Raw genomic sequence first — 15,289 nt, 5'->3', positions numbered from 1 at the left:
GACACTTCTACATCCGACTCACAGGTGTAACCTTGCTTTGAGAAAAAAGATTATTAATTTAACCCTTTTAGAAGGGAAGATATGGTCATTTGTTCTGGGAATGCCATTTTCGAGCCTGAGACCTGAAAAACAGGCTCGGGGTTTAACAGGTTTAAGAAAGACAGCTCTTATTATTGATTGTTCAAATTTTCTTGCTTTAAAACAATTTGACAAAGTTGAGGTTGAACAATAAGGATTTATGTATTTCTGCACATCTCAAGCTTTCCTGATACGTAATAAATAAGATGAATTAAAGTAAACACTGCTATTGTAAAATATTGTTTTAAATATTAATGACAAACCTCATGTGTCTGCTCTAGGTCTGTTGAGTATACCATTGCTTGCAGGTCAGTACATTCTATTGATCTCATGCCTTAAATAGAATTATAGTCTGATCTAACAACAAAGGACCATTTGTCACTGAGATCAGGCTGACATGACCTTGAGCTATTGTGTGTTCATTTTTCATTTATAGAATGCATTGAGGTTAAGCTGGTCGGGCCTTCGCGTTGCTCTGGTAGACTGGAGGTCTTCCACTCAGACAGTTGGGGAACTGTGTGTGATGACCAATGGAGCCTCGCCAACGCTGACGTGGTATGTCGAGAGTTAAACTGCGGGACAGCTCTTCAGGCCACTAAAGGCGCCTCTTTTGGAGGGGGAAAGAACATGATCTGGTTGGATGATGTGCAGTGTACTGGTCATGAGACATCTGTCCTCAAGTGCCCACACAGACCAATGGGGCAAAATAACTGCGGCCACTCTGAGGATGCTGGGGTTACCTGTGCAGGTAAGACTTCAAGAGTTCAATTAATGGTATGTTTGGTCTATGTTTTTCAAAGTTGAAATTACCAGTACTCAATAACTTTCTTAATAAAAGGATAATCCCTTTTATTAAATCTATAGTTGGACATACAAGGCAAAGGTCAAGCTCAGCCCCTAAACTACGCTTAGCATAAATACTGGAGATTATAAAAGAGCATATTGTCATTTCTTTCACAAACAAACAGGTGTTAAAGATGGAGCTTTGAAGTTGCTGGATTTTGTTAACCTCAGAGAAAGCCAGGGTCTATCTCTGTTCTTAGTGTTTCTGCTGTGCTTAGATAAGTTGCTGCTTGCTGTATACTTTTTGTTTATCAAGTGAATGGAAGAGTAGAATCAATCTTTTTATTGAGCTCCCCAACAGTAATCACGCTTCCCAAAATGCTGAACTTTTGCTTTGAATAGACTAAGTTAGCTCAGAAGATCAGGTATTTCGAAACTCTGCATTTCTAGGATTTCTCAATTTAAATCAAGAACATGTGAAACTTTCGGGAGAAATTGTGAAATACGGCTGTGGAGAAAAAAAACTAATGCAGCATTTATCTTGGCAACTGATCACAATATTGCTTTGAAAACCCAGCGGTTATATTGTCAGGTCACATTTGCTCTCTGCTTTTAGAGGACTTTTGCAGCAGAAGCGTTGAAACTAAGATAAAGCAAGCTTAAAGAGCAACTTGCAGGTTGGACACACCAGTGAATAAATGTGTAGGAAAATGATGAATACACTAGATTTAAAAAAACATATACAGAAATATACACGACAGTGACATCTGGCATCGTTTTTGTAAGATATTTTTACTTCCGCATACGAAAAGCCTCCCCGCGTGACCTCCCACCTGTGACGTAACATGGGGGAGAGCTGCCGGTCTAACGTATGAATAAACATTGATCACAATGCTAGTTTTGACACAGAAGAGGTTGAAAATATATATTCGAATGCATATGATTATAATTATGAGCCTGCTAGGTGTCCAAGAGACCAGGAGCAGCCAAGGATTAGAAAAAATAACGGCCATCGGCGAGAAATGGAGCTTTGGTGTGAGGAGAACCAGTGGAGAACAGGGCAGCTGTCTTGGTGAGCGATCGGCGTTAGCTACAGACAGTTAATGTTAGCTAACGTCAGTCACATCACAACATTGTAAAGTTAGGTATCATATATCAGGCTATAACTAAAGTAGTATTGATAATATAGTAACGTTACTGGCAGGACTGTTGATACTGATCCATAACAGAAACTAATGCGCATCAGCAGTATCTCGCGTTACCTAATGCAACTCCACACTACGTCTTAAGGTGCTGTGTACCGGAGGTAGGGTGGCCATCCGTCCGGTTTTAGGTCGGACAGTCCGGTTTTCAATGTCTGTGTCCGTCTGCCGGCGCAGCCTTGAGCCGGACGCTCATTTGTCCTCCTTTTGAGGTGATCCCCATTTTATACTTTTAGGGTATAAAAAAAAATAGACAATTATACAAAGAAATACAAAAAATAAGTTATGTGTAAGTATATATCCCTGTAAGACTTGTGGTCTTACAAATTATTGGCTGAATGTGATGTCAAATAAATATCTTGTATTTCATTGGTTAATAAACGTAAACAATTAGCCATGTGCTTCTTGACGTCACGTTCACGGCATGGCACTGTGGCACAGAGTGACGTTAGCGCTAGCAGACTAGCTCATGAGCCAACTCCGCCTAGTTAGCGGTAGGTTAAACCGCAGAAATGCCGAAACGAAAGACTTCATTTAATCCTGAATGGTCGAAAGAGCATGGATTCCTCACAAAAAGCCGAAAGGACGACTTCCATGCTTTTTGCACGTTGTGTCGTTGCGATGTGGACGTAAGTAGCAAAGGAAAAGGTGCTGTTGACAGACATGCTAACACAGATAAGCACAAAAGCAACGATCAAAGCGCAGGTGCCTCTTCACTTTTATCGTTTTTCCGTGAAGCTTCATCGCCTCAAGATGACAAAATCTCCGCAGCAGAACTTTGTAAAGTTTATCATGCCGTCAAGCATCACCAGTCATACAGGAGTGTAGACTGTGGAATAAAAGTTGATCGCACAATCTACAACGACTCATCAATAGCAAAAGGGATGACCTGTGGAAAAACAAAAGCCAAAGCTTTGTGCGAAAATATCCTAGCACCCTACTCTGTCCAGACGCATGTGGATTACATAAAAGAAAATGAACTGCATTATTCAGTGGCAAGAAATGCATCAAACAAAGGTACGATCAAGTGTTTCCCCATTGTACTGAGATATTTTCACTTTGAGGAGGGCGTGCAACATGCACTGTTGGATTTTTACAGTGATAGCAACGAAAAGTCGGAAGCTATAACAAATCAGCTGCTATCTAAACTGGAGATGTCTGGACTAGATGTGAAAAAAATGTCAGCATATGCAGCAGACAACGCCAGCGTTAACTATGGAAAACACAACAGTGTTTATCAGAAACTGAAACAGGCTCAAAAAGACGTGCTCGCTGCAAACTGTTTAGCCCATATTCTGCACAATGCAACAAGATATGCAGCAAGCAACTTGGATATTGACATTGAAAATGTTGTGCTTAAGGTGTATAGCCATTTTAGCATCTCAGCTAGCAGAACGGCGCAGTTGAAGGAATTCTGCGAGTTTGTGGAAGTGGAGGAATGCAATCTGCTGCGGCACGTTGTCACGCGATGGTTGTCTCTGCTGCCATCTATTGACAGAATCCTGAAGTGTTGGAGACCCCTGACCAGCTACTTTCAGAGTCTAGGTGAGGAGGAATGCTCCAAGATTTTGTGGAAATGCTTTGGAGAGGATGGCAACGAAGTATCTGAGATGTATTTTCTCTTCCTCAGTCACATTCTGAAAGTGTTTTCAGACTGCATTGAAGCACTCGAGGCCAAATCATTCAGCATAACCTCTGTGTTTAAGGTAATGACTGAACTGAAAGGGAAACTTGAGAGAAGGTTAAAGGACACATTTTTTGGCTTTGCTGTGAACAACAAACTCAAGCAGCTAACCCCTGATCTGGCTAAGAAATGTGAGGCTGATTTTCTTGTTTTCTATGAAAGAGCCAAGAAATACGTGAGTGAAAGGTATGACTTCTCTGAGAACAGCTTTCATAGTAAAGTGTCAAAGCTTGGCCTCACAACTGCTGTGTCCTATGGAGAATACAGTGATGCAGTCCAAGCCTGCAGCCTGAAAGACATTGACATGGATGGACTCTATGAGGAATATGGCTTGGTGGAAGCTATTCTCAGCTCTTCAGAAATGGAAGGATGCCACAGTGAGGAGCGGTATCTGAAACTGTTTTCCAAAGCAGAAGTCCCACTTGTGAATCTGAGGAAGATCAGCGCCTACATCTTCTCCATCCCATGTAGCAATGCACATACAGAACGTGTGTTCTCAATGATGACCTCAGCATGGAGAAATTAGAGAAATCATCTGGATGTGGACAGTGTCAAGGCAGAGCTGCAAATTTGTGTCAACTTCACATTTGAGTGCACAGACATGTACCAGAGACTCCTTACAAACAAAAAACTCTTGGAAGCAGCCAGGAAAGGGCAAAAGTATCGTAAATAGACATTCAACTTGTGGTTAGTACACTAGAGTCTTATTGTGTTTTGAGTGTGAAGGATTCAGTGAAGCCAGGATAAAAACTAAAAGATAATCCCAAAGTGTCCTCCTTTTTGGTGTTATGGAAATGGCCACCCTAACCGGAGGGGAGAGAGAGAGAGAGAGAGAGAGAGAGGAGCGAAGGGGGGGAGAGAGATGTAATACGGTTTCCTGATAAACGTTTTGTTTGATAGACTTTAACTATGGAGAGTATGTGCTGCAGGGAGGTGGAAGCACCTGGCCCAACGCACCCAGGAACGAACGCTAGCTCCGGTCCTTTTCCTGTTAGGGAAACTGTGGACTCCATGTCCTGACAGGCTGGAGTTTGTGCAACCTGCACAAACACAAGCTCAACATGATTAAAAATGGTGAAATGCAATGTAAAATTACAGAAAAAATACCAGCTCAATAAATCACAACCGCTCAAACCAACTACAAAATACTACTGCGGATTGGACAGAGAAGGAGTCAGAGAAAGTTGCTCCCCCATGTGACGTAATATGCCGCGTTTGACGTATGACGTTGAAAAAAAAAGCAATTTTTAGTAGCAGAGCTCAAAACGGCTCCTTTCCCTCTGAATTCCTGCCCTTATGTCTTGTAAAACATATCAAATCCTGCATTAACTTTTTAATTGTAATTTTCAGGCAAGGTTAAGCTTAAATCTAGTAATAAAAAAAACCCTGCAACTTGCTCTTTAACCACACTAAGCTAAAATAAGATGAGCTAACTATGCTAAGCTACAGAGTTTCGGATTTCATCACTGGAAAACTTTTTTCTTGGACTTGAGCAGTTACTTCCTTAGGTTTCTGGTGGTTGCCTGGAAACTGTTCCGACTGTTTCCAATTTTTGGTGAAGCTTAGCTAACTTTCTCTTTTTTGCAGATGTATACTAAAAAATACAGGTGAAAGTTGTTTCAATTTTGTCATATGATTTTGCCAGTAACAAAAATGTATTTCCCAAAATGTGCGATTGTTCTTTAATTCACAAATGGTTATAGATTTTTTTAACGGTGCACATCATTTGCAGAGCATGTGAAGGTAGTCAACGGAAGCAATCGGTGTACTGGCAGAGTGGAAGTCTACCATGAAGGCAACTGGAAACGAGCATGCAAAAGTGACTGGGCGGAGTTAGACGCTGTCGTGGTGTGCCGAGAGCTTAACTGTGGCACCCCTGTCACTCAGACTGAAGAGCTATATTTTGGAGAGTCACGTGACCTGCATGGCATCAAACCCAACTGTTTAGGAAATGAGAGCTCTATCTCACTGTGTGGAATTCTGGAAAGCAAGGAAAGCTGTGTGGATGCTACTATCGTCTGTGAACGTTAGTAATTCCTGTGTTCAAGCTACATCTATAATTTTGTGTTAAACTTCACCTGTATAAATCTTACATTTTGGATGGCTTATGAATATACATACCCTTGATTTTTGTACTTTCCACCTGACAGACAGTACACCAATTCGACTGGTAAACGGTTCTTCTGATGGTCGGTGCTCTGGACGTGTGGAAGTCTACCACGATGGAAATTGGGGAACGATTTGTGATGACAAATGGGGGATGCAGGAAGCAGATGTGACATGTCGAGAGATGAATTGTGGGAATGCTCTCTCTGTCAAGTACAAGTCTTTTTACGGAAGAGGTCAGGATCAGGTTTTGTTGGACGATATTGAGTGCACTGGTCATGAGAAGTCCCTTTCTGAATGCCCGCACAGAGGTTTTGGAGAACACGACTGTGACCACAATGAAGATGCTGGTGTTATATGCTCAGGTAACACTCTTTATTTCTTCTAATTAAAAGTGGAAATTCAAATGCCAATCCTAAATATTGGCATTTGTGTGCAATGATAATGCATGCAATTTCTGGAAAGTATTAGTTGTTTTTTGTATGACAGTTTGCTGAAGTTTTGGCTGTTTCTCTTTTTATAGTTGGCAGAGTCATTGCAGAAATATTAGCATTTTTCACGAACTTTCTTAATAAAATACTTCTTATCTGCTTTCAAGAATCGCTCAGATTGGCCAATGGGACTGACCGCTGCTCTGGCAGAGTGGAAGTCTTAGCCAATCACCGCTGGGGGAAAATTTGTAATAACTTGGCCAGCGAAGATGCTGCAGTGGTGTGTAAGGAACTAGATTGTGGTGCTCCAAAAAAAATGCAAGAAAGCTTTAATTTTGGTGACAGCACACTCAGTGGGTATACAAGTAGATGCTCTGGCCCTGTGGATTCCTTCTCCAAATGCAATATTCAAGATTACACCGGGAGATGTGAAGCTGTTTCTCTTTCATGTGCAGGTAGGACACACAAGGAGGGTACACACTGCACTGCAGCACTGTTCAACCATTATAGCAAAGGACAAGTGGTTAATTAAAACACAGAATTGGCATACTGTATCTGCATTACACCTTATTATTGCTATTTACTGGTGAATATTCTAATGGTTGCAACTAACTAACTACCTTAATAACTACTAAACTGAAAGTTCAGACAAAGCTTGATATTTGGATTATTTCAGTCTAGCTTGTAAGTAATGTTAACATGAGTGGACATGTCCTCAGGTAATCCACCGCTAAGGCTTGTGAACGGCACTGATCGATGCTCAGGTAGAGTGGAGGTTCTTCATGGTGGCACGTGGGGAACTGTGTGTGATGATGAGTGGGACATTAAAGATGCTCAGGTGGTTTGCAGAGCCATGGACTGTGGAACAGCTAAGACGGCCAAATCCGGTTCCTTCTTTGGTGAAGGCCAAGGAGACATTTCGCTGGACAATGTTAGATGTGTCGGTAATGAGACATCGCTATTGCACTGCCGACATGCCTCCCGTGGAGAAAATAACTGTGGCCATGTGGAAGATGCGGGTGTGGTGTGCTCAGGTATCATCTCGGTTATTTTATGGCTTTTGGCATGTTATTTATATTATTTCAATTTTCAATGTTCATTTGCTTGCTTTTAACTGTCGCCCTTAACACAGGAACAATTGAATTATAGCCTGCAGTGAGCTCCTATGCAAAATGTTATGGTAAATGAGCTGTATTTATATAGTGATTTATATACAAAATGCGCCACCAACAGTAAACATAGTCACTCCGGTGACATCCCTTACCCCATTACATGAACAGGCCTGCCAGCCTCTGAAAAGTGTTACTATTTCCATGAAGACACAGTTCCTAATATCAGTATTTTGCTGATTATTCTTGGTAATTTGACTTACATCAAAATGTTTTACTAAAGCAATTTCTGTCTGTCTGTCTGTCTGTCTGTCTGTCTGTCTGTCTGTCTGTCTGGGCTGCCTGTCCGTCAGTCTGTTCGTTCGTCTGTCTGTCTCTGTGTCTCTTTGTTTTGAATTTCCTGACAACGTTTCATCCAGAAATGTTGATTGTGAAGTTGTTTAGAAGGGTATCTGGAGAATGCTACATACAATTTAAATGTCATGACAAACATGCTAAGAACATCAGTGGCTGATTCTCTGCTTTTTGCTTCCCAGCTACAATTAGACTGATCAATGGGACTGACCAGTGCTCTGGCAGGGTTGAGTTCTACACTGGTGTCGAATGGGCAACACCATATAATGTTAACTGGGGAATAAATGAAGCTACAGTGGTGTGCAGAGAGATGAATTGCGGAGATCCTGACAAGCTTCCAGGATCATACGGTCATGGCGGACATCCTGGAGGGTATCAGGTCAGCTGTAATGGTAGAGAGAGTTCTCTCTCACAGTGCACACTGAGAGAACGTGGAAGAACAAGCCATGATCACATTGAAGAGGCATCTGTAAAATGTTTAGGTAAGACTTGAAGTGTAATTGTTATTTGAAGTGGTAAATGTTTTTAAACAAGATTAGCATGAACCTTTTTTAAGCAATTATGGAAACAGCGTCTAAAAATGGCTTCAGGACTGCCGTGTAGCCCACGATCGTTTTCAACAAGCCCACAAAACACTGATTTCTAAAAGGAGTGGGGCATTTGCTGACTTTCTTTTATTTGTCAACACAAAAAGACAAGGCCAGATTGTCTGATGTCAAAGCAATGAGCCAAGCAAACTTGTATGTTACAAGCTCAATTGCTGAAATCACAGATGGTAGCAAGCAATAACTAACAACGTTGCTCCCCGGGCTGATTAACTGCACCTGTTTCAGTTGGAATTGAAGCAATATTACACAATATTTTTTACTAAAGATACCAATTAAACAACAGATATTTTCAGTCACTAGCATATGCCCCTGGAGAGCACTAATGTAGCATGTAGCATAAATAAAAAACAACAGCAAAGTTGGAATGTACATACTGTATACTGTATATATATATACGTATAAAACAGTTCTGTCATTTCCAGGCAATGTGAGGTTGTCCAATGGGTCCAGTCGTTGTGCTGGAAGAGTGGAGTTTTACGACAAAGACCAGTGGGGGACTGTGTGTGGTGAATCCTGGGATGTGAATGATGCAAATGTGGCTTGCAGACAGCTTGACTGTGGGACAGCTCATAAGATTACCACAATGACTGAGTATGGCCATAGCACAGGACATACCTGGATCAATCGAATTGAATGCAGTGGATTGGAGTCAACACTGAGTCAGTGCTCACAAAGTCCTTTTAGAGACAGAACCTGCAACATTACCTCAGTTGCTGGTGTTGTCTGCACAGGTAAGAAAAAGCATATCTAAAACAAATGTTATGCATTCTATCCTGTTTAGTTCAGTTCTATCGCTCCTATTTTTTGTACAATTAAATGTAGGGCATTTTTAGTTGGTTTTTACAAAACTCTATTTACTAAATTGCCACATTCAATCTTATCCCCATTTCCATATAGTTAAATGTTTTGTGTTCCAAATCTGAATGGTGTGCAATATAGGCAACAAGTGCTCCAGTGTTTTTTAAAACTTTATAATATGTGGAATGTACTGTAAGATAATTTCAGTTTACCTCATATCACAGGAGATTTGGAGGTCCGGTTGGCGAATGGTAAGGATGTGTGCTCTGGCAGAGTAGAGGTCCGTCATGGCGACATGTGGCAAACTGTGTGTGACACAGACTGGACCCTGAGTAAAGCTCAGGTGGTGTGTGAGCAGCTTGAATGCGGTGAGGCAAAGAACGCTCCAGGCGGTGCCAGTTTTGGTGAAGGCAGTGGACCAGTAGTGGAGGCGAGCAATTCATGTTTTGACAATGTGACATCTCTTCGGCAATGCTCGGCCAAAGGTTACAGAGGAGCAAGCTGTGGGCACGGACATGACGCTGGCGCTGTCTGTGCAGGTATGGCCTTTAAAATTACGTGTTGAACATTCTCACATGCTTTTGGGTAACAAATATAATAACAATAATAAAGGAGGTGTAATCATTCCTTAAAGCAATAGATCAACTTTTTGTAAATACACTAATCAGCTTTATTGTCAAGAGTTAGATGAGAAGATTGACACTCTCACCAGACACTAAGTTAAATAGGAATCTGAGGATGGCAGCCGCTTAGCTATGCTATGCTAACTTGCCACTGGCTCTAGTAATGTTTATACTTACTGACACTAATATAAGCACGAAAGCATATCAGAGTATTGCCCAATATGTATTGCTTAAATTTTTCACGTACATGACAAAAGTTACACATAATTAGGTTACCGTAAGTCAACCTTTTCCCTCGTCACTGTCAAAATTAGCTTCTCATATAATGATGGGATAAACAATATTTTTAAAACACAAACATATTCACTTTTTGTTTTACAATATGTATTAATGTTTTTTAGAATTGTTTGTTGAGACATGACTTAAGGACTGTCGCTTGTTGTTCAACTCACCTAAATTACATTTTTAAATGCAGCGCCGATTCGGTTGGTCGGCGGCACAAGTCAATGCTCCGGTAGATTGGAGATCCTCTACAAAGGCCAGTGGGGGACTGTGTGTGATGATTTATGGTCACTTGGCAATGGTGGAGTGGTATGTAGACAGCTTGGCTGCGGACATGCAGTTTCTGCTCCTTCAAGTGCCCACTTTGGTAGAGGCACTGGTCCAATATGGCTGGATAACGTGGAGTGTGCAGGCGAAGAGAATGCAATCACAAATTGTGCGCATAATGGTTTTGGAGAAAATAACTGCGGGCACGGAGAAGATGTTGGTGTTATCTGTTTAGGTGAGAGGCCTGGCTCCTTTTTTCTAATTTTTGAATGAAATCATTACCTTCTAACTGGTATTACATCACGCTCTAATGATGCTTATTGTCTTTTTCAGGTGCTCTACAGAAGCCCCAAATCACTTTGAGTCCCTCTCCAGAGGTAAACTGGGGTGACAAAGTTGAGATCACATGCAGTATACTAACAGAAAAGTTGGGTGGGACATTCTTCCTGAAGAGGACCCAAGACTCCTTTAAAATGGAAAAATTCACGGAGGATGAAGCTGCAACCTTTATCTTCCATTCAGTAGATTTCAACCAGAAGGGGTCATATTTCTGTGAATATCAAAAGAAATTGCCCAATCAAGTCATCTATTTTCCTCAAGGAGAAACGGCAGAGCTCTCCATCATAGGTCAATAATTATGTCTGATAACTATTTGGCTATTAAACTATATATGCTATATTGACTGTCATGCCATTGTTTAGATCAGTGTCAGTCTGTTCGTAGTTATGTTTAACAGTCGTGCTTGGAGTGTCTGAAATATAGATTTAGTTTAAAAATGTTTAGCCTGTGTTTCTATGTAAAAACCTGTGGTGCTATCTTTGAAATTAGCGGAGCAAAGCGTTAAGTAAATGAGCAACAAATACGAAATGAACTCCGATAAATCTTTCAAATGCATATTGTAGATCTTCTCTCTGAAATTGCTTATTTTGTTTTTAAAACTAATCTTTTCTTAAGCTGATGTGGCAGGCCTTAGCAAAAGGGTTAATTTGACTGCAAGATTGCAAACAGGTTTTGTGATCCAAATGAGTTGTTAAAAAAAGGTGTTCTAATCTGCAGTGAAACTGGAAAAACCCACTCTCTCCCTGTCGTCTCCTCATGCAATGGTGGTCCACACCCCTGACAAAATATCGGTCACCCAAGGGAGCAGCTTCTCCGTCATTTGCTCTACTCATTCCATATACCCTGGAGGTTTCTTCTATATGACAAAGTCCCACAACAATGTCACTGAACCGGTGCCTGCATTTGGCCACTCCATCCACTACCTGACAACCTTTGAATTTCCTGCAATAGATTATAAAGACCAAGGGGACTATAGGTGCATCTACGGTGTGAACATGTCTTCACTGTCCTTCTGTTCAGTACCTTCCAAGTCACTCCAAGTCTCTGTAGTCGGTAAGACCCAAGGAGCCCTTGAGAAATGATTTGACTTAAAATGGATAGTTTTCTCCTTTGCTAACTAAATGATCTTTTGACCCCTACAGCGGCCTCATCCTCTTCAGTGGCCACAGGATGGGTTGTGGGTCTGCTGTTAGTGTTACTTGTGGGGGTTCTAGGTTACCTGATGTGGAGAAAGAGAAGGAGGGTTGCTGGTGAGTTTCACACAAAACATAACAAAATTGGATGGTTCAATCCTTCACAGCAAATAAAGTTTTTGCATATCTCTTTACACGTTTTGTCCACGCTCACTGCTCTCATAGCGTCATTTTAGGCTACTGTGTTACATTATAATCAATTTACTGATCTCTTTGGCTCTAAGGATTGTTGTAGCACCTTAATTATGATTAAAAAAAGTACCCCCAAACCTAAAGACAACCACACTTACAGTCTAACAGTCTAACCATGGTTGTTTCATATAATGACATGCATAATCAAAAAGTAATTGGTGGAACTGTTGTAACACTTTAGTCAAAATGTTAAACACAATAATACCAGTAAAAAAAGACATCCCCAATTTGTCAAACTGGCCCCCAAATGGCCAAACAATTCAGTAAAAGCATTTTTTGAAAATTAGTTTAATCTGGATCCCTTGTATTTTTTTTAGGTCAAAAACTTGAATATTTTTACTTTCCAGGTACTATGGTTCAGTTCAGTAACAGGTTTGGAGGAGCATTAAAGGATGATCTTGACGACAGGTGCAATGGAGCCCTCTATGAAAGGTAGTAAATATAATGTTATTTGCAAAGATATACATATTTTGTTTTAGATCAAACAACTTTAAATTGATTGTGATTGTCCTCCTCCTCATTCCCCTCAGTGCCAGAAATACTCAAGAGAATGAGCAGACACACAGCCCCGGGCAGGACGAAAACAATGCTGATGTTGATAACTCTGTGGAGAGGATCCCTGAAGATCTGGCTGGGAGAGTGTGCTATGAGCTAGAACCACTAGTTTTCCCTTGATAACTAAATGCATCAAGTAATGAAGAATGTCGTGCAATTTCACAAAACGTGAAAAGTTTGGGTAGTTAAAGTTTATAAGTCTGCTGTATCTTTAACGACAGCCAACAATGGTGTCACAGTGTATCGGTGACTAGCTGATGATCTGTTGCTCTTTCAGGAAGACCAGGTTTAAGTGTGTTTTTACACAACATTTTATTTGTTTAATCTACACACTTCCTCAAATATATGCTGCATTCTTTGCTTTATTCCTGTTATGGCTTACATTTGACAGAGAGATTCTATTGATCAGAAAGCTTAGATCGACTGACCTGCAGGAGTAGGCTGATTACATTGTCTTTGCATTCTATGGTAATTTGCTTTATTTGGTGTATGTGAATGCAGATCAATACATATATATTTCTTACCGCGCTTGCACCTTTTTTGTTTGTTGATGATTTGACCCTGCTGGGGGAAAATGTGCCCAATTGTTACCAAACACTGCCAAGATATGTGAACTATCAAATACATGAATATGTTTTATCAATCATCATCAGTAATTGTTATAACAAATTCTTCAGCATAACTTGTACAATAAAAGAGGAACTGAATGTATTCAGCATCATTATTAATTATCATTGACACCTATGCTGTTCCACTCAAAAGGCCTTCAATGCAAAAAAGAATATAGACTAAAAGTACAATCCCCCCTGAAACTTGGTGGAGAAGAAGAAAGAAAGTAGAAAGAAAGAATACACTGGAAATATTCAAGTACAAGTACCTCTACAAGCTCTAGGTTCAGTAGTGGGACAATATACTTAGTTATTTTCCACCACTGCTGGTAGTTTTTGTGGTTTCATGATAGACGTAAGCAGGCTGTAATGTCAACAACATGAATCACATAAGTGGGTGTCTCCATACAGGCAGATGTGTTGTGTGCAAATCTGCTCACCTTGTTTAACCTCAACACAAAAAAGATTGTGTAATGTCAATGTTATGTTACAGCTTGTTACACTGGCCCCAAGTGGCCAAACAAATCAGTCAATTCAGGTTAAAAAAATTACCTATATATAGTTTCTCGATTTCCTATGTATTTGATACACTCCAAACAATTTTTCATTTTATAGGTACCATGGTTCAGTTAAGTAACAGGTTTGGAATAGCAATGAAGCAATGACAGTCACACTAGTGAGTGTGTCCATGCTGGTGTTCACATGTTGTCATTCGTTAAACAACAACTCTCTTTTTAATCAACATTTCCCTTTTATTTTTCTGTAGCTCAACCTTCGTTGTGTCGCTACATCAGAGTCACTATTTTACTAATCTACCTGCATTAGTTTTTATATATCCTGTTGAATATAATGTCTTTTTAGAAAGTATTATGTGTTTTGTAAAACAAAATGATATCCCCGGTTATCCCCTGTCTTTAATGATTGATCCAAATGTCAACATGCTTCCAGTTTGCAGTCCAAGTCCATGTAACCCCTTTTATTCACAACAATTACTGGATCTGTACACGAGGCTGCTGTCTTTTGGATGTTTCAGATATGATCAGCGATTAATTTTGAATTGTGAGGTAATTTAAGCAGCTGCTGGATTTAAAAGGTTTGATGGCAACATCATTTAATTTGAAGATTTTGGTTAAAAAACAACAAGAACTGGATGGCTTCCAAAAATCAACTTTCTTGTTCTACTGAAGACTGATAATACAGTAAAGTACCTTTTTAACAATACCCCATTTTGACTGTATTTTGGCAGCTTTTGATCGACTTTGAAGACACAATGATCTTCATTTCAGCTGAAAAACGACATTTCGCTCTTTACTTGTCAATTGGTACGTTTTTCATTTTTCCATTATTTTCTTGAATTCTTAAATCATGTGATAGTCAAACAACTTGGTCTCATACTCTCAGTCCCTTAAGGAAGACAGCTCTTATTATTGATTGTTCACATTTTCTTGCTTTAAAACAATTTGACAAAGTTGAGGTTGGACAATAAGGAGGTATGTATGTCTGCACATCTCAAGCTGTCCTGATACGTAATAAATAAGATAAACACTGCTATTGTAAAATATTGTTTTAAATATTAATGACAAACCTCATGTGTCTGCTCTAGGTCTGTTGAGTATACCATTGCTTGCAGGTCAGTACATTCTATTGATCTCATGCCTTAAATTGAATTATAGTCTGATCTAACAACAAAGGACCATTTGTCACTGAGATCAGGCTGACATGACCTTGAGCTATTGTGTGTTCATTTTTCATTTATAGAATGCATTGAGGTTAAGCTGGTCGGGCCTTCACGTTGCTCTGGTAGACTGGAGGTCTTCCACTCAGACAGTTGGGGAACTGTGTGTGATGACCAATGGAGCCTCGTCAACGCTGACGTGGTATGTCAAGAGTTAAACTGCGGGACAGCTCTTCAGGCCACTAAAGGCGCCTCTTTTGGAGAGGGAAAGAACATGATCTGGTTGGATGATGTGCAGTGTACTGGTCATGAGACATCTGTCCTCAAGTGCCCACACAGACCAATGGGGCAAAATAACTGCGGCCACTCTGAAGATGCTGGGGTTACCTGTGCAGGTAAGAC

At 40.4% G+C, this 15,289-nt stretch overlaps 2 protein-coding genes across 5 annotated transcripts in view; both read left to right on the top strand.

Annotated features, from left to right (window-relative positions):
- LOC307016249 (scavenger receptor cysteine-rich domain-containing protein DMBT1-like) overlaps positions 1-13,315 on the top strand; it is a 31,738-nt gene extending 18,423 nt beyond the window's left edge. Inside the window, exons 20-34 of the mRNA XM_079645287.1 lie at positions 360-386; positions 515-826; positions 5,480-5,773; positions 5,898-6,218; positions 6,452-6,739; positions 7,004-7,318; positions 7,930-8,229; positions 8,778-9,086; positions 9,378-9,692; positions 10,252-10,560; positions 10,659-10,952; positions 11,382-11,717; positions 11,807-11,914; positions 12,367-12,481; positions 12,580-13,315. Coding sequence (XP_079501413.1) covers positions 360-386; positions 515-826; positions 5,480-5,773; positions 5,898-6,218; positions 6,452-6,739; positions 7,004-7,318; positions 7,930-8,229; positions 8,778-9,086; positions 9,378-9,692; positions 10,252-10,560; positions 10,659-10,952; positions 11,382-11,717; positions 11,807-11,914; positions 12,367-12,481; positions 12,580-12,724 — 3,788 coding nt within the window. The 3' untranslated portion in view covers positions 12,725-13,315. The remainder of the gene's footprint in view (positions 1-359; positions 387-514; positions 827-5,479; positions 5,774-5,897; positions 6,219-6,451; positions 6,740-7,003; positions 7,319-7,929; positions 8,230-8,777; positions 9,087-9,377; positions 9,693-10,251; positions 10,561-10,658; positions 10,953-11,381; positions 11,718-11,806; positions 11,915-12,366; positions 12,482-12,579) is intronic.
- An 883-nt stretch (positions 13,316-14,198) lies between these two features.
- Positions 14,199-15,289, top strand: part of LOC307014907 (scavenger receptor cysteine-rich type 1 protein M130-like) — a 38,962-nt gene continuing 37,871 nt past the window's right edge. Inside the window, exons 1-4 of one of the 4 annotated variants that reach the window (XM_079643155.1) lie at positions 14,199-14,276; positions 14,459-14,534; positions 14,816-14,842; positions 14,971-15,282. In XM_079643155.1, coding sequence (XP_079499281.1) covers positions 14,483-14,534; positions 14,816-14,842; positions 14,971-15,282 — 391 coding nt within the window. In that variant the 5' untranslated portion in view covers positions 14,199-14,276; positions 14,459-14,482. Of the gene's footprint in view, positions 14,306-14,458; positions 14,535-14,815; positions 14,843-14,970; positions 15,283-15,289 lie in introns of all 4 variants that reach the window. The other 3 variants (XM_079643156.1, XM_079643157.1, XM_079643158.1) reach the window with 3 other exon arrangements.

This window comes from Notothenia rossii, assembly GCF_949606895.1.
Source record: "Notothenia rossii genome assembly, chromosome: 8".
In the NCBI taxonomy this organism is placed as follows: domain Eukaryota; kingdom Metazoa; phylum Chordata; class Actinopteri; order Perciformes; family Nototheniidae; genus Notothenia; species Notothenia rossii.
The sequence above is the reverse complement of the archived record's forward strand: the minus strand, read 5'-3'. Positions and strand labels throughout refer to the sequence as shown.